The sequence below is a fragment of the Cervus canadensis genome, chromosome 13 (assembly GCF_019320065.1).
Source record: "Cervus canadensis isolate Bull #8, Minnesota chromosome 13, ASM1932006v1, whole genome shotgun sequence".
Lineage (NCBI taxonomy): Eukaryota > Metazoa > Chordata > Mammalia > Artiodactyla > Cervidae > Cervus > Cervus canadensis.
In genome coordinates this window covers 35,262,281-35,289,653 of record NC_057398.1, presented here as the reverse complement: position 1 = coordinate 35,289,653, position 27,373 = coordinate 35,262,281, and the positions used below count along the sequence as shown (strand labels likewise).

Genomic DNA, 27,373 nt, shown 5'->3' with positions numbered 1-27,373 from the left:
CAGAGCCACACTCGGCACTGCAGCTGGAGAGCGCCCACACTGGCCAGGCGTGCCACTGCGCGTTGGTCTGCACGTAGTCATCTTCGTGGTGGGAAGCCTGCCTCTGCTTCCAGTTTCCTGGGTCCTCTGCCTGGGCTGGCCCAGGCTGGGAGTTAAGGGAGGGGGAGACTCAGACCCCTCTTGTCTCTGTGCTCACGTGAGGGCATGGGCACTGCAGGAAGTGCCTTTGGCCCCTTCCCAGACCTGCTGGATCAGAAGCTCCACTGTGGGGCTGGGAATCTGCCCCTTTCCAAGCTCCCAGGCAACTCTTACACACAGGAAGACCAGTGCTAACCTGATGAAAGTGTTCTGCCAGGACTTAACTTTAAGGTAAAATTGGACATATTTGGGGCATTTTCCTCACACTAAAAGATAACACCTGGCTTGCTTTTATTTTATTTTTTTTTAATTTTTATTTCTTTGGCTGCACTGGGTTTTAGTTGTGGCACACAGGATCTCTGATCTTCATTGTAGCATGTGGCATCTTTAGTTGTGGCATGTGGGGTCTAATTCCCTGACCAGGGAATCAAACCTGGGCCCCCTGCATTGGGAGTGAAGAGTCTTAGCCAGTGGACCACCAGGGAAGTCCCTTGCCTTGCTTTGTTAGAATACAGACATGTTCACTGGTTTGGGGACAGAAGACTGAGGTAAGCAGTCATTCCATCAGCCCCACTGGACATTTTGTAGCCAAGAAAGGATGAGCCTGTGTGCCCTCCTCCTGTGGCGTGTGTAGGATGCCCTCCCAGGGGCTTTCTCCTCTCCGGCAGAGAGATTCCTCTGGCTGGGGAGCTGCCTTCCTCTGTACCCCCTTGCCTGCAACACAGGTTTCTGGGAATTCCCTTGCTGGGGTAGAGAACACCCGCTGGGTATCCCCCCTCCCACACCTTGGGTGGTCTGCATCCAAAGCCGTGAGTCATGTGATCTTCAGGCCGCTTCTTTGTGATGGTCAGTTTGAGGCGTCTGCATGAGCAGGCTGTGGGACCCAGGAACTCAGCCAGACACTAGTCTAGGTGCTGCTGTGACATTTTGTAGGTGGGTCATCATCCACCATCAGTTGACTCTGAGTGAAGATCATCCAGGAGAGTTGGTGGGCCTCATCTAGTCAGTTGAAGCCCTTAAGAGCCCAGCTGGGGCCCAAGAGGAAGAAATTCTGTGGTTGGATGGCAGTACATGCTCTAGCTCAGGAGTCTCCAGCTTGCTAGGCTGCCCTGCAGACTTCAGCCTGGCCTAACAGCCCCGTGATCACATGAGCCCACTCCTTGACATAAATCTTCATCCATATCTCCTTTGGCAGAACTCCGATGGCTCCGCTCTCTACACTGTGCCCGGGATCTGGGAGCAGTTGCTGCTGCTTTATTTTGTTGCTTGCTTTTTTTTTTTGGCTGCGCTGGGTCTTTGTTTCAGGGCAAGGGCTTCTCTTGTTGCAGCGTTTGGGCTTAGCTGCCCCCCAAGTCATTGGGATCTTAGTTTCCTGCCCAGGGATCAAACCCACATCCCCTGCATTGCAAGGTGGATTCTCAACCACTGGACCACTAGGAAAATCCCCATGAGTTTTAAACTATTGTCATTTTCTAACTTCTCATCCAGGGAAGCGCTAGCTTGTTTTTCCTCCTGATGAGTGTGGGCCAGCCCTGCTGGGATCTTTGCGATCTCAGCTTTCTCCTCCATCGTCTTTCTTCTGCACCGCTCCCCCCCTGCCCCCCATTTCTTTCTCTGCAGGTTTCAAGCAGAGGCAGGACAGGCCTGCCCCCTGTCATTGGCGGGGCCAGCTGTGAGTGTTTCTTTGGCAGTGTCTTAGCTGGTTGTTGTGAGTAATAATGCAGGAAGCAATCAGCAAGTATACTGCCCTAGAAGTGCTGCACGTTGTGGGCCCAAGACGGAAGAAAGAGGCAAGACGCTCGAACCATCGTCGGATGCTGGGGCAGGATGTCGGAGGCTTTGCCCTGCCGTGGCAGCTGGTAAGGGCTGCTGGAAGCAAGCTCTTGGGTCTCTGGAGCTGCCTGCTTATAACTGTTGGAGGAAAAAGGTGCACAGGCTGGGCCATGGATGGTTTCTGGCTGGGAGGAGATTGCATGTAGGAATGATAATTGCCAATGTTTATGGAGCACTTACTATGTATGAAGCCCTGCATCCTAGGGCTTATGTATTATCTCAGGTGCAAGAATCTGTTGTTACCCTGCCTTTCAGAGAAGAAACAGAAGTACCAAGAGCAAAAGTAACACAGGATGGGACTTCCCTGGTTGTACAATGGTTAGGGCTCTGTGATTCCACTGCAGGGAGCACAGGTTTAATCCCTGGCTGGGCAACTAAGATCCCACATGCCACATAGTGTAGCCAAAAATAATAATAATAATAAATTTTAAAAGTAACAAAGGATGCAGTTGATAGAAAGGAGGAGCCAAGCAATCTGGCTCTGAACTCTGTACTCCTAACTGCAGGCTCGTGTCCTTAGAGATGGGTCTGGGGTGCTGTCGCTGACCTGTGGGGAGCCCCTTTGCCGAGTGAGTTGAATGTGGACACCATCTACTCTCTCTCTCTCTGCGTGAAGCAAATTTCAAATGCAATCATATGCTTCGGAGGAGGTACCTGTGTGGGCATTAGGAGATGTGTCTGCCTTGGGGAGAGTTTTTCTTTTCATCTGAAGCCAGGCCTAGGAAGTTGATGGGGAGGAGAAGCTGGTGGTGTTTTCTGCACTGGTGATGAGAAGGGTTGCTCCAAGGGAGCTCAGCTGAGACCAGAGTTTGGTTTTCCGGGTCCTACCAGTTCTACCTACCGATGCCAGCTTTGGGTCCAGCGAGCTGTGAGGCCTGCCAGATTACCATGGCAACAGGAACTGGATCCAAGCCACCAAAGGATGGACAGCCAAGACAGCAGTGGCTTTTCCAAGTCTTGGATCACCAGGCATATCCCATGGCCTCCAGCAAGCCCGGGATAACCCAACAGCAAGCCAGGCCCTGTGTGTCCCCAGAGCCTGCCAAACCAGCTTGGGGTCAGTCCTTGCCTTCCTGCCATTGGTATCTACTTGCTGACACTGAGTGGTGAGTTCCCCAGTTTACTGTCCCGCTGATTTTCTCCATTGCTCTCCAATCTCGTGCTTAAAGGAACTCACCCGAATCCCAGAGGCAAAGCCACATGCCAGTGACTGACTCCTGTGACCCCACTGACTAATGTAAGACAAGCCTCCAGGGTCCATGATGCGATGGGTACTGTTGATGCAGTCTGAGGACAGCACCTATTGTGACCGGCCCTCCCGCAGCCTCTGCGTGTTGTCTGCTGCTCCCCTTCCAGCCACTGCCCAGGGCACCTCCCCTGCTCGTGCCCACCCAACTGGACCTCATCTCTTAGTTCTGTCTTGTCATTCTTTGTGCTTCTAAGTGCTAGAAGGGAGAGGAGACTATTTCCATTCTGACCACTTTGTAAGAGTCAGAAGGGCCTTAGAATGGTTTTCTGAGCTTTGAAGTTGAACCTTGGCCTTGACACGCTCTGCCTGATAGCCCCTCCTCCAGGCTAGGAGTCCTCTTTCTCTTATTGCTGGAGAGCAAAGCAGGCAGCCAGATCAGTTCCCGTGGGAATGGTCCGGTCCTCCTCTGCTCAGCGGGCTGGCTTCAGAGAGGATCCCTTTGTCATGCACACTGCACTGGCCACGCCTGTGGCCGCCTGGCCGCAGTTCCTCTCTGCTCCCCAGAGCCTGTGTGGGCTGCAGCAGGGCCATTGCATGCCTGGGATGCCGGCTGCAGTGACAGAGCCAGCCCAGAGCCCTCACGGGAGTTCTGACCAAGACAGCATTTGGGATCGATTATAAGCCAAAGTCTTTACATTTTTTCCCCCAGTTTTAGGCTGAAGTAAAGAATGCCTGCCATCTCCAACCACTGACTGATTTGGGGGCTTGAACTTCTCAAATAAAGGGACCAGACTCCTCTGTCCGTGGAATTCTCCAGGCAAGAGTACTGGAGTGGGTTGCATTCCCTTCTCCAGGGGATCTTCCCGACCTAAGGATCGAACCATTGTCTCCTGCATTGCAGATGGATTCTTTACCGCCTGAGCCACCAAGGAAGCCCAAAGGGACCACAGGTTTGGATTATGATTTAATTAGACTGTTAACTTGAGTTCAGGTACAATCATTTGCAAAGTAACCTTTTCCTGTCTAGCTTTGCTTTTAGTTATGCCAGCAAGGGGCATCCCTGGTGGCCCAGTGGTAAAGAATCCGCCTGCAGTGTAGGAGACCTGGGTTTGATCCCTGTGTCGGGAAGATTCCCCTGGAGAAGGGGATCAGGCAACCTACTCCAGTATTCTTGCCTGAAGAATTCCACGGACAGGGAAGCCTAGCAGGCTATAGTCCATGGGGTCACAAAGAGTCGGACACAATTTAGCGACTAACACATGCACAGTTATGTCAGCACAGACATAATCTGTTTCTCACATAGAGGTCACTTATCTGTGACCTGTCTTAGATAGAGGTCACCTGTAGACATCCCTGGATGATTATTCAGGAAACAAACATCAGATAGTCTCTGCTTCCGTTTGGGTCTCAGATAAAACTGATGTCTTCATGGCAGTTGAATTTACCCCTGCAGTCTTTAGAGCGGATGGGTAGAATATTTGTCATCTTTATATCTGATGGTAACAGAAGACATGTACTTGGATATTCATCTAGCTCTTTATCTCCTCTCCTGTGGAGATGTGAGGGGTGGTGTTGGCTCCACGGGAGTGAGTTTAGAATAGACTGGGAAAGAGGGCTACTCCCCTGTCTCTGTCTGTCTCACCCATACAAACACATGGGCGTGCACACACATGCATGCATGCACATTGGCCTTGAATTTGGGGAGTTCGGGGTCCTTAAGTTGAGACTGTCCGGCAGCGTGCACTTCTTCTTTGGGAACGAATGGGCAAATCCTAGTTTGTAACTGGTGGGTTGGAGAGGGGGACCAAGAACTTTATGACTAGACTTAAGTTTGGAGGCAGGTAGAGTTAAATGCAAGTTTTATGTTTTGGGGGGAAAGTATCTGTTCTTCTTGACTGAGGCAAAGTGGAGGTTAAAACATATATTTGGTTAAAATGTATATGCAGGTATTCCTCTGGTGGTCCAGTGGCTAAGACTCCATGCTTCTAAGGCTGGAGGCGCAGGTTCGATCATGGTCGGGGAACTGGGATCCCACGTGACATGAGGCGAGGCCAAAAAACCAAAACAATCACTTAAAAAAAAAAAATATATATATATATATATATGTCAGCCTATATATTTAATAAGCTCTGTGGATCAGTAATATCCATTTTCTAGTTTCAGTATTGTCCTACAGTTACTGGGAGAAACTGACTCAAAGGTACATAGGATCTCTCAATTTTTTTTTTTTTGCAATTTTCTATAAATCTATGGTTATTTCAAAATAAAAAGTTACAACATATATTTGACTAAATGCTGTGTGGTGTCTTTGATTGGATCCTGGAACAGAAGAAAGACATGAATAGAGAAACTGGTGAAACCCAAGAGAGATCTTTTAACATTTACCAATGTAAATTTCTAAGTTTTGATAATGGTTGTGTAAAATGTTAACATTTAGAGGAAGCTGAGTGAAGGATATGAATCTGTAAATCTAAAATTATTCCAGAATTTAGTTTATTAAAAACAAAAACGTGTATATATATATATATATATATATATGTATGCATGCACACATATGTACTACATTTATATTTAAATACATCCATAAAACCAGTGCCCTTAAAAATATACTTTCTTTAGGTGAAGCATCAGATGGTGCCTCTGAAGTGAGACAATAATTAAGGGCCCTTTCAACAAATAAACTGCAAGGTCATTTTGTTCCCTAATTTGTCTGTATGACCACAGGGACCCTACACAGCTCTTAAAACCCAAGAGGAGCCTGAATTCTCCCCTCTCTGAATGTAGTACAACCTCATTTTCCAGATCAGAAACTGAGGTCCAGATAAGAACTGATGTAATTTAAATTGAGATTTCCTAGAATATTTAAAACCAAATTTTTTACTTTATCTGTTTGACCAGTCTGCACTTGGACATGTACAAAATAGTCTATAAACTGTAGCCTTTATACATTTAAGGCGGGGCAGGTGGGAAGGAAATAATCTTTGCCACTCTTTTCTGGGGCTCTCTCTCTCCAGGATCAGTGGTTAAAATTGGTGGGTGTGGTGGGGAATCTGGTCAAAATGAAAGCTTTAATTCAGCACCTAGTCCATGCTCTACACCAGACAGGGTGCTAGTAGGGATGCCCAAGGACTAGGGGACACTGGGGGAGTTTTGCTCCCCAGCAGCCTCTTCTAGCAGCAGCTGCTGGATCCTTGGGAAAACCACTCACCCCACTAGATGCAGTCAGGGACTCCCCTGGTCAGTGTGAGTCGTGAGCTCAGGGTGCAGACGAGATGTACTTGCAGTTTGCTGGTCCCAGTGCACACATTCAAAGGAGGATCCTGTCACTCTGGCCCCCTGGATCCTCCAAGCTCTCTGGTCCCATCCTGCCTAAGTATTCCTGCCATCCTAGGAGCTGCCTTGTTTTCATTAGACATGAGTTCACCAGAGTCCCGTTTATTGTTTGAAACTCACAAACTCTACATGATATGCCTACACAGAGGAAGGAGGGGTTCCCTTGCTCTTCATCCCCTGCATCTCTGAACATTACCTGGAGCCACTTTGGACAAATGCATCCTTTGCTGGAACTGAAATTGCCAAAGTAAACAGCCAAATACATAGGCCCTTGGACTCTTTAACTAAGAGGTGCCCTGTGCCCCTTTGGTAATTCTGTAGTAATTGTTCAGGCTGGTACCTCCTCACTCCATCCCCAGGATCCTGAGGCATCATTCCAAAACAGAGCATCAGGCCTTAGTCTAATTTCCATAATGCACAAAAAATCACAGATTATCCTGTCTCTAAATGACAAACTTTAAGGATTGTCTTTTTCTATTTGAAGTCACTGCTAAAACATGGAATCCAGATAGGAGAGAAGAGATGAAACGATCTCCCCCAGGTCACCGTCTGGAAGCTTCCACGAGGCTCAGATCCGAAGGGGCAGGTGGCTGATTCTTGGCGCTGGTGACAAGTCAGAGGCTCCTGGTGAGGTTGCTGTGCCCTGGACACTGGCCTTGCTCCTCCCTTTAGTGTTCCCTAAGAGCCAAGGCGGCTTCAGGGGGTGCAGTCTGTGCAGTCACACAGGACACTGTGCTTAGCAGGGCCTGCATCTGGGCTGTCACCAGTGGAACTTGGTAACGACTTTGGAACAAGGACCTGCAATTTCATTGTGCACCTGGCCCATGAATTGTGTAGCCACTTTTGTCTAACACCTGCTACAAGCCTTCAGGCTGGAGGTCATGAGGACTCTTGTCCCACGTCAAATTCATGACCCGGTTTGGGATCAGGACTTGGTGACCACTTCCTGAGACAGCCTGGCACAGAGCAGGTGCTGCAGCAAAAGATGGTGACAGACCCACCCAGAGAGTCAGGGCGAGGGAGGCTGAATTCTGGGGCCAGAATTCTCCTTCCGGCTGAACCCAGGGCCTCTCAGGGGACACACACAAATACAGAACCCGGGTCTGGTGCTTGGGGCTGCCTCTGACAGTCATCAGAAACTGGTTCCTCGGAACTCAGGGAGGAATGTTTCTTGTTTTGTGACTTGTTTCCGCTCGCGGGTTGTGTTACTCTGCTAGGCTGCACTAACAAAGAACCCCAGAAAATCTGTCTTCTCCCAGTTGCAGAGGCTGGAAGTCCAAGATCACGGTGTCGGTAGGGCTGGTCCCATCTGAGGCCTGTCTCCTTGCTTCACGGATGGCCTCCTCTCCCTGTGTCCTCACATGATCTGTGCCTGTCTGTGACCACACTTCCCCTTTTTATGAGGATGCCAGTCATATTGGATTAGAACCTACCCTAATGACCTCTAACCTGATTACCTCATTAAAGAACCTATCTCCAGGGACTTCCCTGGTGGTCCAGTGGGGTCCCAAGTTCAGTCCCTGGTCAGGAAACTAGATCCCACATGTCACAACTAACGTCAAAGATGCTGGTGCCACAACTAAGACCCAGTGCCGTCACATAGATAAATAAACGTGGGGTGGGGGGTGGAAACCCAGTCTCCAAATTCAGTCACATTCTGAAATCCTGAGGGTCAGGACTTCAACTATGGATTTGCAGAGTAGGGGCGGGGTGGTGGTGACACAGTTCAGCTCATCACTGAGATTTTTCTGAACACCTCAAAGTCAAGTTTTAATAGCTTAGCAGTATCTATCCAGCCTAGAAATGATGGACTCTGGGGCCTGTTCTCTGTCCATAGGAAGAGGCAGCGAAAGACCCAGGAGCCAACAGAACGTAGTCGCCGGAGATTGCTCAAGGGTGTGAGGCGTGGTCACTTAGTACTGGCTCTCAGATGGATGCAGAAGAGTGACCATACAGAGGACAGGGACCAGCTGTGCCGGAGTCCTGTGGGGCCTGAGCAAGAGAGGGGTGATGGGAGCCACAGGACTTGGGTCAGAGATGGGAGAAGGCCGGCAAGCTCCGGGTGGGAGCTGTGGGGGAGGGGTCGGAGGCCGAGTTGTGTGAACAGCACCGGGCGGGGGATGGGGGATGGGGACGGGGCGGGGGCGGAGCGGACATCCCGGAGGCGGGGCCAAGTTTGTAAAAGTGGTTCCCAAAGGGCGGCCTGGGAGCTTCCTAAGCCCTAAGATTCTGACTCCCCCATCTTGGGTGGGACCTGGGTATCTACATACTTAGAAAGTTCCCCAGGTAGGATGTAGGTGAAACAAGATTGGTCGTGAGGCGATAATTGAAGTTGGCTCATGGCATCCGGGGGGTTCGCATATACTTCTGTACATTTTGAAATTTTCCGTTATAGAAAGTGTTTTTTTGCTTTTTTAAGAGAGAGTGGATGGGGGAGGGAAAGAGAAGGGCGTGGGGGATCAGAGAATGAGAACAGGAAAAAAGTTGCCAGGAGGTTCCGTTAACCAGCCCTGATTAGGACGAAGATGGAGGGAGGAAGCCCTCTCTCTGCCCCGGGCTTCCTCTGACACGGAGGAAGCAGCGCCTCCTGGTGGCGAGAGGTGCCCTCACAGCCGGGTCAGGACGTGGAGTCTGGGTGTGAGTCTGGATCCAGGACCCAAGTGTGTCCCAGGGATGAAGGCAGAGGGGGAAGGGAGACAAGCCCAGGGAGCAGCCGTTTGACAGTGGTTATATCGTGACCCTTTTGCCCATCTACCAGTGCCTATAGACCGAAAGATGGAAAAAATGCATGGATTATATAGCAAATATAGTGTAACATGGGCTTCCCTGGTAGCTCAGCTGGTAAGGAATCCACCTGCAATGCAGGAGACCCCGGTTCGATTCCTGGGTCGGGAAGTTGCCCTGAGAAGGGATAAGCTACCCATGCCAGTATTCTTGGGCTTCACAGGTGGCTCAGACGATAAAGAAGCTGCCTGCAATGTGGGAGACCTGGTTTGATCCCTGGGTTGGAAAGATCCCCTGGAGGAGGGCATGGCAATCCACTCCAATATTCTTGCCTGGCGAATCCCCATGGGCAAGGGAGCCTGGTGGGCTACAGTCCATAGGGTCGCAAAGAGACATGACTGAGCGGCTTAAGCACAGCACATAGTGTAACATAATTATCAAAATATTTGATAAAACCAAATTTGTTAGAGTGATACATGTGCCCCTGGGCTTCCCTTGTGGCTGAGACAGTAAAGAATCTGCCTGAAATGTAGGAGACCTGGGTTTGATCCCTGGGTCTGGAAAATCCCCTAGAGAAGGGAATGGCTACCCACACTGGTATTCTTGCCTGGGGAACTCCATGGACAGAGGAGCCTGACGGGCTACAGCCCATGGGGATCCCAAAAAGTTGGATATGACTGAGCGACTAATGCACACACATATGTGCCTCTATTAGCACATTAAATATGATCCAGCAGCAGCTGGCCAAGTAATGACCATAATTTAAAAGTAGTGATGAGCACGAGTGGTATTTTGAGAAACCTGCAACATGATAGGAAAACATCTGAGATTTCTGTTGTTGGCACTGCTCAAACAAATAAACAAAACACTGAACTCCTGGGCCTTGTTTTCCATGTTGGTAAGTAAAGGATTTGCTTGATTTCTGTGGGAAGTTGATGACAACAGACTCACCTAGTCCCCATCCAGGTTACTGCCCGCAGGTAAGAACCTTGCCCTAGAAAGGCAGTCGGGCCACGGTGTGTCCCTTGCCAGGATTCCAGCGACTGTCATCTGGCTGCTCCGTGTGTCCCACAGACCCTGGCTGAGGACCTGTTGTGTGACAGACACCACGCACAAGGCCAGCCAGGTCCCTCTGTTTCTCAGATGTGCGTTCTGTGGAGAAAGGGGTGCTGAGCAAGACATAGCATAGCTTGCACATGCTCAGCATTTAGGTTCCATGTTCCTATTGAATATATGTGTAATATATTTCCTGTCTAATTGAGATTTAAGGCATATTGCTAATTTTCTTTTAATCCCATTTGTTTTAAAGCTGTTTTCAATCAGTTTAGCTCATAGTTCTCGTTCATAGAGCCAAAGAAAACCCCTGGAAGACTGTGAAGGGCTTCTGGGAAGGAGACATGCTCATAGCTTTTACTTTCTCCCCAAGCCCACATTAAGAGTCACTGCTTATTCACAGCAGCATTATTCACAATAGCCAAGAGGCAGAATAAACCCAGGTGTTCATCAACAAGTGAATGGATAAGCATTCATCCAATGGGATACTACTTGGCATAAAAGGAAATAAAGTGCCATTACATGCTACAACATGAGTAAACCTTGAAGACATTATAGTAAATGAAAGAAGCATATAGAAATGACTACCTGTTGTCTGAGTACATTGATGTGAAAGGTCCAGAAATGGGAACTCATTAGAGACAGAAAGTAGATATTGCCAGGACTGGAGGGAAGAGACAATGGAAGACACAATGTTCTTCCCCCGGGTGTCCCAGGACACTCCCTCACTTCTGGATCTTGTTCAAATGCTATGGCATCAGGGAGATCTTCTCTGGATACCTGTATAATACGTTCCCATCACTCTCACTGGCATGCCTCCACCTTTTATTTACTCTTCTCTCCCATACTAATCACCATTGAACATTATGTATTTATTGGTTAAGGGGTACAAAGTTTCTGTTTGGGTTGATGAAAAAGTTTTGGAAATAGCGGTGATGGTTACAGAGTCCTGTGAAGGTTATCAATGCCACTGAATCACATACTTCAACATAGTTAAAATTACAATTTTTATGACATACCAAAAAATTTTAATTTTGCCACAATAAAAAAAATACAATTACTGCTGAAAGACATCTTTCTGGTTCCACTGACTCATCCTCCCACTTCTAGTTTGTAGTGTCCAGGGCTCCCTCTGCAGATGTTGGTCCCTGGGAGCTCTCAGGTCTCATGTCTTAAACACCATCTTTATGCTGACTGCCTCCAAATTTCTATCTTCAAATAGGACCTTCCCCAAGTAGGACCACTTGGCTTGTCCAATAGGAATCAAAGGCATCCAGAACTGAGCACCTTCTGTTGCCTCCCCATACCTGCCCCCTCTAGGCAAGAGTAAGTCTGCCCTTTCATCTTGGAACTCTAAAATCTTCCTTGACTCCTCATTTGCTCACACTCACACCTGACCCCTCCATATATCCTATCATCTCTGCATCTGGAACTACACATCCTTGATTTCTACCTCCATCACCCCTCACCTCAATGACATAGTAGCCCCTAAGTCAGGCTTTACTCTGTACATGGAGCTCAGAGCACCCCTCTACTCAGTTCTTCAATTGCTCCTCCTGTTCTTAGTCTAGAACTAGTCTTAGTCTTTCCCAGCATCAGGGTCTTTTCCAATGAGTTGGCTCTTTTCATCAGCTGGCCAAAGTATTAGAGCTTCAGCTTCAGCATCAATCCTTCCAGGGAATATTCAAGGTTGATTTCCTTTATGATTGAATGGTTTGATCTCCTTGCAGTCCAAGGGACTCTCAGCATGCAAAAGCTGAATTTCTCATGTTGACTGTGGGGCCCTCATAATCTATCTGCCCTCTGATACCCCCTCTAGAGGTTCATTGCTGTTCACTGAACACATAGGCTATGCTCCTCCTCAGGGCATTTGCTTGGACTGTTTCCCCTGCCTAGAATGTTCTTCCCCTGGGTGTCCCAGGACACTCCCTCACTTCCGGATCTTGTTCAAACGCTATGGCATCAGGGAGATCTTCTCTGGATACCTGTATAATACGTTCCCATCACTCTCACTGGCCTGCCTCCACCCTTTTATTTACTCTTCTCTCCCATACTAATCACCATTGAACATTATGTATTTGTTGGTTGTTTATCACCTCCCTCCTGCCTAGCGGGAAAATTCCTCGAAAGTGGGTATTTTGCTTTGTTCAGTGTTATATCTTCAGGCAATTAATAGGGGCTCAATAGATAATCTGTGGAATGAATAAATCACCACAATCTCTTGATTCACTGAACTTCTAGCATATTCTTGAAGTAATACTTATTGAGGAGGATTAAAAAGTCACTTAATATTTTAATAATTGCTCCATTTTACAAAACAAAATCCTAGGTGAAACGGAGGCTCTGGGCTAATTAATGCTTACATGACATACCCAATTCTTCTTTGCCACCCTTGGACCTGTTTTCCCTGTACTAGTTGCTTGAATTAGTCAAGGCAGAGAGCAGGCCGCTGAATAAGAGCACCCCGCCCCCCCAACCCCAATAGCCAAGGGCTCCAAGAAAACATGTTTATTTCCCTCTCACATGCCAAGCCAGTGGGTGACTCAGCAACCCCCTCATTTAGGGACCTGGGTTCATACCATCTTTCTTCTCCACCATCCTGGAAGTCACGTTCCTTGTCTACTTGTTGAAGCTGTGTGGCTGGCACCTCAGTGTTCCAGTCATAGGAGGGAGCAGGAGCTGGAGGGCATGTGCCATGTTTTAAAGTCCACCCTAGAAGCAGCCCACATGCCTTTCTCATTTCATTGGTGAAGCCTTGGGCAGGTGACCATACCTCTTAGCAAGGGATTCTGGGAAATGTAGTCTTTGGCTGGGTAGCCATGAGCCCAACTGTCACTCAGTTATTAAGATCATAGTTGCCATTGGCTCCCCTTTAGAAGTGTGGAAACTGAGACTAGGAGAAGTTAAATAACTTGCTAAAAGTGACATAACTAGTGACTTTTGGTCTTCTGGCCCCAAGTTCAAGGATCTATCTACAAGCCCCAATGTCCCTTATTCACAGCAACCCTTTGAATTTTCTGTCCTTATTTTCTGAATGAGACGTGGGGACTTAGAAAGATTAATTAGCCCCTTTGGGTCATGTGGAATATTTGTTTTCTATTTCTTTGTAACAGATTACACCAACTTTGTTGTTTTTCAGTCACTAAGTTGTGTCCCCAACTCTTTGCAACCCCAAGGACTGCAACCAGGAGGCTTCTCTGTCCTCCACTATCACCCAGAGTTTGCTCAAATTATGTCCGTTGAGTCAGTAATGCTATCTAACCATCTCATCCTCTGTCACCCCCTTCTCCTCCTGCCCTCAATCTTTCCCAGCATCAGGGTCTTTTCCAATGAATCGTCTCTTTGCATCAGGTGGCCAAAGTATTGGAGCTGCAGCTTCAGTATGAGTCCTTCCAGTGAATATTCAAGGTTGATTTCCTTTATGATTGAGTGGTTTGATCTCCTTGCAGTCCAAGGGACTCTCAGAGTCTTCTCCAGCACCAATTTGGTGGCTTGTAAAACAGCCAGTTATTATCTCATAGACCTTCAAGGTCAGAAGTCTGTCATGGCTCAACTGGGTCTTCCATTCAGGGTCCCACACTCCAGCGTTAATGGCTGTGTTCTCAGCTTGTTCAAGGATTGGCTGAGTTCAGGTCTCTTTCATCCCCTAGTAGCATTTCACAGGCCCTCTCACAAGAGAAGACTCTTGAGAGTCCCTTGGACAGCAAGGAGATCCAACCAGTCAATCCTTCCAATGCATTGGAAGGACTGATGCTTAAGTTCCAATACTTTGGCCACCTGGTGGGAAGAGCTGACTCATTAGAAAAGACTGATGCTGGGAAAGATTGAAGGCAGGAGGAGAAGGGGGTGACAGAATGAGATGGTTGGATAGCATCATCCACTCAATGGACATGAGTTTGAACAAATTCCAGGAGATGTGAAGGACAGCCTGGTGTGCTGCAGGCCCTGGGGTCACAAAGAGTTGGACACGACTTAGTGACTGAACAACAACTCACACCATCACTGGTGGCAGCTGGTTCCTCACACCCATTGCCCCTCTGATGGAATCTTCCCTCACTCTTCAAGGCTCTCCAACTTCCTCCTCTACTCCTGGCCAAAGAAAACATTCTGCTTGTAAAGGGTTCAGGCCAACATGGATCATCTTTGTATCTTAATGGGCCACCTGACTTAGCTCTGGCAGCTATAACAAGATACTGCAGAGTGAGTGGCTTAAACAGTAGACATTTGTTTTTCAGGGTTCTAGAGGCCAGGAGTCCAAGACCCAGGTGCTGACAGATGCGGTTCCTGGGAAAAACCTGCTTCTTGGCTTGTAGAGAGCTGCCCTCTTGCTATATCCTCACACAGTGGACAGAGGGAGCTCTGGTGTTTCTTCCTCTTCTTACAGAGGCACCAGTCCCATCAAGGGGGCTCCATCCTCACATCGCATCTAAACCTAATCACCTTCCAAGGCCCCATCTTCTAATACGATGGTATTCAGGATTAGGGTTTCAGTATACGAATTTGGCAGTGCAAGGGAGTGTGAACACTCAGGTCATAACAAACCTTTAATTCCATCTTCAAAATCCCCTCAGAGGAGTACCTAGATTAGTGTTTGATGAAATGACCAGGGCTCAGGAATTGAGTGGGAGCATTTTTAGAATTCTGTCCACCAACATGGCCAGGCCAAGCAGCAGGACTAGAACCTGTCTTCCACTAGGAGAGACTTCACTCCTGGTGCCAGCAATGTACTTTCAGCCACTCTCACATGCAAAGTGAGTCCCCACGCAGAGGTATAAAGGAAAGTAGGCGTTCCCTTTAGTGATTCAGCTATTTTTTTTAAGGTTCTTTTTTTTTTTTTGGTAGACCATTTAAAAAGTCTTTACTGAATTTATTACACTATTGTTTCTGTTTTATGTTCTGATTTTTTGACTGCAAAGCATGTGGGATCTTAGCTTCCCGACCAGGGATTGAACCTGCAGCCCCTGCAATGGAAGGCGAAGTCTTAACCACTGGACCACCAGGGAAGTGCCCCCGCTATTCTTTAATTGGCCCAGGCAGCTGGGAACCACAGTAGTGGTCACCCTGGGAGCTGCTGCCGTTCAAGAGCTTGGCAGAGGCAGGGTCTTCAGGGCTTCCGCAGGCAGGAGGACCTCGGGCACAGCAAGCTGGCGGCAACAGGTTTTAGACTTTGGGGTAAGGAGGGGAAGGTTCAAGGTAATGGGGACGGAGGGGTGAGGGTTTAAACGCATCTTCCTGAGCCCTGAGGGTCTCTCTGGTAGGGAAATAAACCCACCAGCCATGCCCCTTGAAGAGGAGGCCCCTGTCTGTGAGACAGGCTGGGACCTGGGAGCCTTTGCTGCAGTGTTTGCACCTGGACAAACTTTTCTCCCAACAACAAAATACAAAGAAACTATAAGGGACTAAAAATAACTGTGCATGCAGTTATAAACAAGAAGATACAAAAAGACCCAAAACCCCAACTGCCAAGTCTGAAGAGCCAGGGAGCAAAAGCAGGGTAGTGTACAAGTGCCCCCTGCCTGTACCACCACCAAAGGGGTGGGCAAACCACCTAAGCCACCCCTTTGGCCTCCCTCACCCCATATAAGGAACACACCCTCCCCTCACCCCATATAAGGAACCCTCCCCTCACCTCATATAAGGGACCCTCCCCTCACCCCATATAAGGAACCAGCTTGCCCCTTCCCCTGCACCCCCCACAGAGAGGGAGCAAGCAAGGGAAACTGTTGCTTGTTCTCCATCCCTCCTGCTACATTAGACACTCCAATAAAGTCTTGCCTGAATTTCTTGTCTGGCCTCTTAACAACTTTTATTGATCAAGGAGGCCAAGAACCCTGTTCAGTTACAACTGCACAACTATGCTGGTCAGCTTGCCCTGGTTTTCCATCTCTGTGGCTCAATGGTCACGTGAGCGTGTCAGGGTTTGCACTACCTCCTTTGAGGATGCTAGGTGGGGGAAGAGGGAGAGGGGCCCACGTGAACCAGGTTCCTCTTCCACAGCTGTTGCTCACCATGGTACCTACATAGTAAAGGGCAAGATGAGCCATATTCACCTTCAAAGAGGGAAATGAGAGAGCTAGCCAGCCCACATTTCTACCAACAGCATAAGGAAAAGTCCCTCTTCTGTTCTAGTGTTAAAAATCAAATACATAGCTTACTGCTTAGGTTGGAGTTGAGCTCAGAAAATCATTTAGGGCTCTTTCATCTGAGAGACTAAAGATTGCCATCCCCTTTGCAGTTGACAGGGGAGAAGAACCTTGTGCCATTTCTGGGGTGAGAGGACAGGGAGAAGCAAACCCAAGCCAATCTGTTCCTGGGATGCTGGCCATGGCCATGGGGCCTCTTGGGGTCTGGGCCCCTAGTTCTGCAGCCAGACAACTGCAGGGCAAGGAGGGCTGTCATGATGTGCCAGGACCTTTAGACATGACCCCTTTGGACATGTGAGCAGCAGACAACTGCCGGCTGGCTTGGAGCAGATGCTAGAGAGATGACTCAGGGTCAAATGAAGATTCCATCTGGATTTTTTACCAATTCCTCTAAGGAGGGAGAAGGAGGGGGAGGACTGAGAGGATAGGCCTCTTAAAACATGGCTGATGGGACCTTGCATTCCATGTGGGTAGGAACTGTCAGTGGAAGCTTGGAGCCAGGAGTTTCTCTGGGTTTGCTGTCTGGGTCACGCCTCCTTGGAGGACCACCATTTCCTGGGATGGAGATGGGAGAAGCAGAACCCAACACCTGTGTTGAGAGGCAGGGTGTCCAGAGTCCTTGGCTCCTTTTCGCAGAGCTAAATTAGAGCTACATTAGGTAGCTTAAGATCACCCAGCAACTTGGGAGTCATGATTCCCACCCTTCTGCTTAGTCCCCAGACCTATCTGGGCAATATCAGTGCCATCAGACTGGAAAACTGGCCTCAAGCTTAAATCTAAGTGATTTGAAGCTATTTTATTACATGTCTTCCCCATTTTTTCCCCCTGTAATGAGGAAGTATGAATGTTGTTTGAATGTTTTCCAGTGCAGAGAATGCCAAGGGTTCTCTTGCTCAAACTTGCATGTAAAGTAACCAACCGCTATACTTCCCTGAAGGGCTTCCCAGGTGGCACAGCAGTAAAGAATCCTCCTGCAATACAGGAGACGCAGGAGACCTGGGTTCGATCTGGCCTGGGAAGATCCCGTGGAGAAAGGAATGGCAACCCACTCCAGCCTTCTTGCCTGGAAAATCCCATGGACAGAGGAACCTGGGAGGCTATAGTCCATGGCGTTGCATAGACTTGGACACGACTGAGCACATGCTCACCTGGCTAGAGAAATACCATGATCTCAAAAATGGTTTTCCCAGGACGAGGTTTATCCATTGCACTTCAGATGTGCTGACCCCTGCAATTTCCCCAAATGTAGGAAACTCAACTGCAAATTGTGGTAGTGGGAGAGGGGCACTTGTGCTTTCCCCTAGAAACATGAAACATAATAAAAGTCTGGGGAAGTGGGTGAAGGGTTTTCATGTCAGTAAATCGGGAAAGATCTAGTCTGACTTGATCTGTGACAGAGATGCTTGCCAGAAGACGTCTCCTGTCCCCCCTTGTCCTTCCAAGACCTTCTGAAGGTTTAAATGAGTATGATCCGGGGAGAGTCCATTCCAGGCTCTTGCGTGGCCATGTGCCAAAGCCAAGGCTGGTTGCACAATCCAAGCTTAGAACTATACACACCAGTAAAGAGCCGAGCAGTTTCATTGACAGCCCGGGGCTGTTCACGATCTTGGGTCCTCTCAGGAGGAGGTCAGGGGCTTCCTAAGTGACTCAGAAGGAAAGCAGCTGCTCTTTGACCTCTGCAAAGCAAAGTTCATGAATACGCTGTTCCAGCTGCTGAGAATTGTTCTCAGTAACTTTTTTCCCGATTAAAAAAAGAATGTATGCTTATCCCAGCATTGCTTGTCCAACAATCCAACATGTCCCAAAACAGTAGATGGGATAGATATTTTATTTATACGATGGAATACTGTATGGCAGGCAATGAAACTGAAAGAATTGCAGCTTCAGTGAGAACATAGATGAATCTCACAAAAATAAATTGAGCAAAAAAACAAGAGACAAAATGACACAAATGAACTTATTTACAAAACAGAAATAGACTCACAGACATAGAAAACAAATTTATGGTTACCAAAGGGGATCGGGCTGGGGGGGATAAGATAGGTGTTTGGGATTAAAATATATACACTCCTGTATATAAAATAGATAACTGACAAGGACCTACTATATTGCACAGAAAGTGAAAGTGAAAGTCATAGTTGCTCAGTCCTGTCCGACTCTGCAACCCCATGGACTGTAGCCCAGCAGGCTCCTCTGTCCATGGGATTTTCCAGGCAAGAATACTGGAGTGGATTGCCCTTCCCTTCTCCAGGGAATCTTCCTGACTCAGGGCTCAAAGCTGCGTCTCCTGCACTGCAGGCAGATTCTTTACCATCTGAGCCTATTCTCGATATCTTACAATAACCTGTAATGGAAGAAAATGTAAATAAAGAATATATATGTGTGTGTGAATCACTTTGCTGTACACCTTAAACTAACACAACATTGTAAGTCAACTCTGATTAAAATTTTAAAAACACGTTAACAAAATAGAAGGTACAAAAAGGACCATAGCATGTGATTCCACTTATATAAAGTTCGGGGAGGCCCACACTTTCACTGCTGAGGGCCTGTGTTCCACCCCCGGACAGAGAACTAAGATTCCACAAGCCACGTGGTGTGGCCAAAAAAAAAAAAAATTAGATGACAGGCAAACTATACTACTTTGTTTAGGGACGTATGCATGAACAGTTTTTAAAAAGCAAGAGAATGACCAATGAGGAAGAAATAGGCCTGGGAGGAAGTTTCTGGTGTGCTGATAATGTATTTCTTGGTGGGTATTTGCTTCATAAACTATTTATCAGGTTGTTTATCTGTGTTTTAACTACTTGTCAGTATGCATAGTTCATAACACAATGTTTTTAAAAGTTAGATGCAAAAAAGATAATCTAAAGAGTCGGACACAACTGAGCGACTGAACTGAACTGAACTGATGCAGATGATAATCTCCTTTTATGAGTCACTTGCAAAATCAAATCTAATGTAAACTGAAAATTATAAAACATTATTGACTGAAATTAAAGATGACCTAAATAAAAGGAAAGACATCCCTTGGTCATAGATAAGAACATTTAATATTATTAATTTGGGGGCATTTTTCCCCCCAAATTTCCATACAGATTCAATGCAATCCCTATTTTTTTTTTTCAGAAATGGAAAAACTGATTCTCAAATTGATACTGAACTGCAAGGGACACCAAACAGCTAAAATAATAGTGAAAAGGAAAACACCATGGCAGGACTCACACTTCCTCATTTCAAAACTTTCTGCAAAGCTACAATAACCAATGCTGTGTACACTGGGAAGAAGAGAGCATAGGTGTAAATCTTTCTGAACTTGGATTAGGCACTGGCTTCTTAGACATGACACCAAAGATAGTAAACCAAAAGCATAACAGCCAGAGGGAGAAAAAAGAGGTAAACTGAACATTGTCAAAATAAAAACTTTTGTACTTCCTTGTATACTATCAAGAGATTGAAAAGACAACCCACAGAATGGGAGAAAATTTTTGTAAGTCATGTATCTGACAGGTCTAATATCCAGAATATATAAAGAACTCTTACCACTCAATAATAAAAATACAACTTACTTAAAAAATAGGCAAGGGTTTTGAACAGACATTTCCCCAAAGAGGAAATGCAGGTGGTCAATAAGCATAGGAAAAGAGAAATGCAATTATTAATTAGAGAAATGTAAATCAAAACTCCAGGAGATGGTGAGGGACAGGGAGGCCTGGCGTGCTGCAGTCCATGGGGTCGCAAAGAGTTGAACACTGAGCAACAACAAATCAAAACCACAATGAAACACCAGCCATTCTAGGATGGTTAGAATCAAAGAGTTAGGAGACTGGAGAAATTAGAGTCTTGATAGATTGCTGCAGGAGTATAAAATGGTGCCACTTTGGGGAAAAGTCTAACAGTTCCTCAAAAAGTTAAAAATGGAGTAACCATATTGCCCAGAAAAGACAGAGGAACCAGAGATCAAATTGTCAACATCTGTTGGATCATAGAAAAAGCAAGAGAATTCCAGAAAAATATCTACTGCCTCATTGACTACACTAAAGCCTTTGACTATGTGGATCACGACAAACTGTGCAAAAGTCTTCAAGGGATGGGAATTTACCTTAGGAAAGGCCAGCTTACCTGCCTCCTGAGAAATCTGTATGCAGGTCAAGAAGCAACAGCTAGAACTGGACATGGAACAACAGACTGGTTACAAATTGGGAAAGGAGTACGTCAAAGCTGTATAGTGTCACCCTGCTTATTTAACTTACATGCAGAGTACATCATACGAAATGCCAGACTGGATGAAGCACAAGCTGGAATTAAGATTGCCGGGAGAAATATATATAACCTCAGATATACAGATGACACCTTATGGCAGAAAGTGAAGAGGAACTGAAGAGCCTCTTGATGAAAGTGAAAGAGGAGAGTGAAAAAGCTGGTTTAAAACTCAACATTCAAAAAACAAAGATCATGGCATCCAGTCCCATCACTTCACGGCAAATAGATGGAGAAACAATGGAAACAGTGAAAGACTTATTTTCTTGGGCTCCAAAATCACAGCAGATGGTGACTGCAGCCATGAAATTAAAAGACACTTGCTCCTTGGAAGAAAAGCTATGACCAACCTAGGCAGCATATAAAAAAGCAGAGACATTACTGTGCCAGCAAAGGTCCATCTAGTCAAAGCTATGGTTTTTCCAGTAGTCATGTATGGATGGAAGAATTGGACTAGGATGCTTTTGAACTGTGGTACTGGACTCTTGAAATTTCCTTGGACTGCAAGGAGATCAAACCAGTCAATCCTAAAGGAAATCAACCCTGAATATGCATTGGAAGGACTGATGCTGAAGCTGAAGCTCCAATACCTTGGCCACCTGATACAAAGAACTGACTCATTGGAAAAGACCCTGATGCTGGGAAAGATTGAAGGCAGGAAAAGGTAACGACAGAGGATGAGATGGTTGGATGGCATCACCGACTCGATGGACATAAGTTTGAGCAAGCTCCGGGAGTTGGTGATGGACAGGGAAGCCTGGTATGCTGAAGTCCATGGGGTCACAAAGAGTCGGATGCAACTGATCTGAACTGAACTGAACTGAAATGACCCAGGAATTCCACTCCTGGGTATATACCCAAGAGAACTGAAAATAAATGTTCACACAAAAACTTGTATATAAATGTTGAAAGCAGCATTATTTATAAGGGCCAAATATCAATTGATAAAATGGAAAAACAAATATGGGCTATCCGTACAATGGAATATTATTCAGCCATAAATGAAGCACTGGTATATGCCACAATGTGGATGAACCTTGAAAATAAGCTAAGTGAAAGAAGCCAGTCACAAAAGACCACCTATTATTTGATTCCATCTCTGTGAAATGTCCAGAATAGGCAAACCCATAGACACAGAAGGTGGATTAATAGTTGCCAGGAGCTGGGGAGAGCGAGAAACGGGGACTGACTACTGTTACAAAACACAGTTCAACTGAGTAAGTGGTAAAGATCTTCCTGGCTTTATTCACTCATCACGAATCATGCAGCAGCCCATCTAGCAAACAGAAAGGAGCTCTGAAGAACCGGACAAAATAGAAGACTTTTACAGGCAGAAAGAGGTGGGACAAGGAAATTAGTCAGCAAAAGCTGATTATGTCAGCTGAGGTGGCCTTCCTTTGGGGAACTGCAGGGGTCTATCTATGGATTACTTCACCGCTGCAGAGCAGGAAATTCCAGACTGGCTGATCAAGACTGCATTCCTAGAAGAGGTTGAAACCACAGTTAGGTTAGGTATGAAGTCCTGGTTTTGTCCCTTGAGCATGTGATCCCATTTGGGACTTCTTACCTCGCTTTTGACCATGTGGGATGTGCTCAATCGCGTCTGACTCTCTGCAGCTCTATGGACTGCAGCCGGCCAGGCTCCCCTGTCCATCGAATTTCTCAGGCAGGAGTACTGGAGTGGGTTGCCATTTCCTTCTCCAGGGATCAAACCTGCGTCTCCTGTGTCTCCTGCACTGCAGGCGGATTCTTCACCTGCTGAACCATCAGTGTTTCTTTCTGAGGTGATGAAAATGTTGTGGAATTTGACAGGGAGGATGCTTGCACAAACTTGTGTATACACTATAAATCACTGTACATGTGTTTAGTTGTTAAGTTGTGTCCGACTCTTTCTGGACTGCGTGGACTACAGTCCACCAGGCTGCTCTGTCCATGGTATTCTCCAGGCAAGAATATTGGAGTGGTTGCCATTTCCTCCTCCAGGGATCCCTCCAGCCCAGGGACTGAACCTGCGTCTCTTGATTGAACCCACAGGCAAGTGGGTTCTTTTACCACTGAGCCACCAGGGAAGCCAACTGCACACTTAAAAGGGCCAATTTTATGGTACACGAATGGTACCCCAATTTTTTAATGGAATTTTCAGAAAAAAAACTAATAAATTAGAAATTGTTTCCTTTCTTTAAAATTTCACCCACTAAACTTAAATTTTAAAAAAGAAAAAAACCAAATCAGTGAGCGTGCTCATTGTACGAAAAATTGGAAGCATCCCCCTCGGGAACCACTACCCCCTTCCAAACAACTCCCATGTCTGTTGTCACTGCTTAAAGAACGAGAATCACTTCGAGTGCTGCTTTTGTTACCAGTGGAAAGAATGCCTCCACCCCTCCCTCCAGCATACCACTGCCCCCTCACCAGCCCCCCTCCCCCGTACACAGGCTGGCAGTAAAAAAGGAAGGAAATATTAGCCCTAAAAATATTGCTAATACATCCCTCCCCAGGACTCGGAGCTCTGAGTGGGGAGGGCGGCCTGCAGGCCGGATCATGCAGGGTACCACCGGTGTGGTGTGAGCAGAACGGCGGGGACTTGGGGAGCGTGCTGCGGAGCTGTCGGGCAGCCTTAGGGGCGCGCGCGCCGGGGACAGGGTGGGGATCGTGGGACAGTCCAGGGGCCGACGCGGGTCCGCAGTCCGGACTTGGGGGCCATGGGGCGGGGCTTGAGGACGAAGGGGTGTGGCGTCAGGGCGGGGGCGGGGCGCATCCGCTGTCTGGGCATGGGGGCTACGGGGCGGAGTGTGGAGATCGCGGGGGCGTGGTAGGGTGGGGCGGGGCCTAGGGGTAGGGGCGGGGCGTGGGCCGCGGGCCCCGAGGGCTCGGGAGGGGCCGGACGCGGGAGGGGCCGGACGCGGGAGGGGCCGGACGCGGGCGGGGCGGGCTCTGGGATGCTAGCGGCTCGCGGGTCGGTGCCCAGACAGCTGCGGCGGCGGCGGCGGCCACACGCTGAGCCGCGATCCCAACCCTCTCCGCGCCCGGCCATGCCACCTCCCCCGCCGCCCACTGTGCTGGTGCCGTCGGAGCGCGCCGTGGTGCTTCTGTCGTGCGTGCTCTCCGCTGGGGGCTCGGGCCTGCTGATAACCACGCACGCCCTGTGGCCCGACCTGCGCAGCCTGGCACGGCGCCTGCTGCTCTTCCTGTCCCTGGCCGACCTGCTCTCGGCCGCCTCTTACTTCTACGGGGTCCTGCAGGACTTCGAGGACTCCTCGTGGGACTGCGTGCTGCAGGGCGCGCTCTCCACCTTCGCCAACACCAGCTCCTTCTTCTGGACGGTGGCCATTGCCCTCTACCTGTATCTCAGCATCGTGCGCACAGCGTGCGGGCCCGAGACTGGCCGCCTGCTCTGGGCTTTCCATGTCGTCAGGTGGGTGGCGGCGACGCCTCTTTCCTTCAGGTTCCCTGATCCCTGCCCGGATCCTGTGTGCTGTCCCTGTGGCCCTCGCCACGCTCAGGGCCACGCGTCTTGGTCGGACCTCTGACCGGCCACTCAGCCGGCAGTGTCTGCTCATGTCCCGGGACAGCCCTGGGCCAGCGGAATGATAGTCTTGATGAACTAGTTCTGTATATCGCCGCAGGGGGCGTCCCTTTGAGGTGGCCTCAGCTCAAGCCTCCCAGGGAGGTGGGTGCCTCAGCGCAGGCCCTGGAGCGTGGGGGACTAGAGCTCACCCTCAGAGCTGGACCCTGGTAACTTGGAAGCACCTGGAGAGCTGGTGAGGCCACTCTGGACCTTTGGCCTCCTGTTTCACTGCGTTCTGGCCATCTCTGCTGCTGGTGGGCATGGGGGCAGGCCCCTGAGAGATGAGTTAGGTGCCCCAGGATGGAAAAGTACATGTGGTTCATGTGGCCACTCTCAGGCTGCCCTCCACCCAATCCTCTGCCTCAGCGCTAAAATTTAGGAAGGACAGTCTTGTTTATTTTATCTTTACTCATCTCTAAACCTCAGGCACCAATCTCTTGTTATCTATGTTCTAGATAATCTTTCTTTCCAGAGTTCAGCAGCTCTGAAATTGAGGTCAGAGCCAGAGGCTGGTCTGGAAGACAGCTGCCAGCTGCCTGGAGTCTCTGGGTAGCGAGAACCAAGGCCTTGTCCTGCCCTGGCATTGTAGTGTCTCATCCAGCTAGCTCTCACCTGTGAACCAAGGTTGGCCCCTTCCCAGTGTAATCCCAGGATTCAAACATCTGGTGAGGTCCTCTGCTGAACCCAAGGCAGGAATTTTATAGAGCTTCTTTCCTCTTCTCCCTCCTCCAAATAAGAGCACCAAATGCTGCCCTAATTATAGGTCCTCTCTGTTAAATACTTGAGTTCTTTCCAAGGGACAGAGGATGGTCAGCACTTTTGTAGAGACAAGTCACCTGGGTGTCACAACAGTGAGGTCACAAGCCTGCAAGAGTCACTTGACCTCCAGGTCTCACGGCTGTTGGAGGGAGGCCAGCTGGGCCCTGGGAAATTAAATGGCCTGCTTCTCAGCTGTTCAAGTCAAAATATTTGCAGTGAGCCATTCAGACAGGGTCAGGTGCTGCAGAGATCCACAGAGATGGGGTGACCTTTTCTTTCTCTCTCTCCCACCGGATCTCTGCATCCATTTCTGGGACCCTGTTCTTGGGAGGCTGGTTAGGTGTGGGCAGCGTGGAGCTCAAGTGTATCTGGGAAGGTACCCAAGACTTTCTTTGCAAGGTTCTCTTCTCTTTTCCCCCTCTCTTTTGAAAAGTACTGAATATAATGTATTTTTTAAGTGATAAAGAGAACCTGTGCAGCTTCTATAGAAAAGACGCATTCCCTAAGAACCTTTCTTTTCACTTCTAGGGATGTTTTCTGTGATGCTTAGAGAAAGCCTCTCAAGAAAGCCTGTGTGTCCTTCTGTGGCTATAAGGAAGCAGATTGTTCCTCTTGTCTGTTGTATGTGATCCCCCTACTTTATATATACATGGCTACATTCAGTCTATAGTTGCAGTGCACAGGCTCAATAGTTGTGGTGGTTTAGTTACCTCACCAGGGTTCGAACCCAAGTCTCCTGCATTGGAAGGTGGATTCTTAACTACTGGACCACCAGAGAAGTCCCTATCTACTTTCTTCTTAAAAGAAAAAAGAAATTTTTCCTGTCAAAGGGACTTTGACAATTTTTTCTCTTCCAGAAGTTAGCACTCCCTTTGCTAGTCTAAAACTTGGTAAAAACCTGTCCAGCAGGTTCATGTATTGACCTGGATCCTCCCAGACGATATTGCTAAGGACTCTTCAGTGTCTTTCTTTGAAGGACTAATTTATGGCTGCTGAAGGACCTCCTCAGTTCAGGTCAGTTCAGTTCAGTTCATTTCAGTCGCTCAGTCGTGTCCGACTCTCTGTGACCCCATGGACTGCAGCACGCCAGGCTTCTTTGTCCATCATCAACTCCCGGAGCTTGCTCAAACTCATGTCCATTAAGTTGGTGATGCCATCCAGCCATCTCATCCTCTGTCATCCCCTTCTCCTCCTGCCTTCAATCTTTCCCAGCATCAGGGTCTTTTCCAGTGAGTTAGTTCTTAGCATGAGGTGGCCAAAGTATTGGAATTTCAGCTTTGGCATCAGTCCTTCCAGTGAATATTTAGGACTGATTTCCTTTAGGATTGATGGTTTGATCTCCTTGCTACCCAAGGGACTCTTAAGAGTCTTCTTTGGCACCACAGTTCAAAAACATCAATTCTTTGGCGCTCAGCTTTCTTTATAGTCCAACACTCCCATCCATACATGACTTCAGGAAAAACCATATCTTTGACTATATGGACCTTTGTAGGCAAAGTAATGTCTCTGCTTTTTTATATGCTGCCTAGGTTGGTCATAGCTTTTCTTCCAAGGAGCAAGTGTCTTTTAATTCCATGGCTGCAGTCACCATCTGCTGTGATTTTGGAGCCCAAGAAAATAAGTCTTTCACTGTTTCCATTGTTTCTCCATCTATTTGCCGTGAAGTGATGGGACCAGATGCCATGATCTTCGTTTTTTGAATGTTGAGTTTTAAACCAGCTTTTTCACTCTCCTCTTTCACTTTCATCAAGAGGCTCTTCAGTTCCTCTTCGCTTTCTGCCATAAGGGTGGTGTCATCTGCATATCTGAGGTTATATATATTTCTCCCGGCAATCTTGATTCCAGCTTGTGCTTCATCCAGTCTGGCATTTCGTATGATGTACTCTGCATGTAAGTTAAATAAGCAGGGTGACAATATACAACCTTGATGTACTCCTTTCCCAATTTGAAACCAGTCTGTTGTTCCATGTCCAGTTCTAGCTGTTGCTTCCTGACCTGCATACAGGTTTCTCAGGAGGCAGGTAAGGTAGTCTGGTATTCCCATCCCTTGAAGACTTTTGCACAGTTTGTCATGATCCACATAGTCAAAGGCTTTAGTGTAGTCAATGAAGCAGAAGTAGACATTTTTATGGAGTTCTCTTGCTTTTTCTATGATCCCGCAGATGTTGGCAATTTGATTTCTGGTTCCTCTGTCTTTTCTAAATCCAGCTTGAACATCTGGAAGTTCTCAGTTCACATACTGTTGAAGCCTCGCTTGGAGAATTTTGAGGATTACTTTGCTAGTGTGTGAGATGAGGACAATTGTGCGGTAGTTTGAAGAGTCTTTGGGATTGCCTTTCTTTGGGATTGGAATGAACACTGACCTTTTCCAGT

General features: G+C 47.8%; 1 protein-coding gene and 1 non-coding gene across 3 annotated transcripts in view; both read left to right on the top strand.

Annotated features, from left to right (window-relative positions):
* The window catches only part of GPR157 (G protein-coupled receptor 157), a 67,096-nt gene that overhangs the window by 18,899 nt on the left and 20,824 nt on the right, over nt 1-27,373 (top strand). The window contains exon 2 of one of the 2 annotated variants that reach the window (XM_043485335.1): nt 2,793-3,077. In XM_043485335.1, coding sequence (XP_043341270.1) covers nt 2,793-3,077 — 285 coding nt within the window. Of the gene's footprint in view, nt 1-2,792; nt 3,078-23,547; nt 24,089-27,373 lie in introns of those variants that run through there. The other variant, XM_043485334.1, reaches the window with a different exon arrangement.
* On the top strand, nt 17,554-17,716 carry LOC122452667. Its single transcript, XR_006272821.1, has one exon. It is a non-coding gene; the product is annotated as a U1 spliceosomal RNA (small nuclear RNA).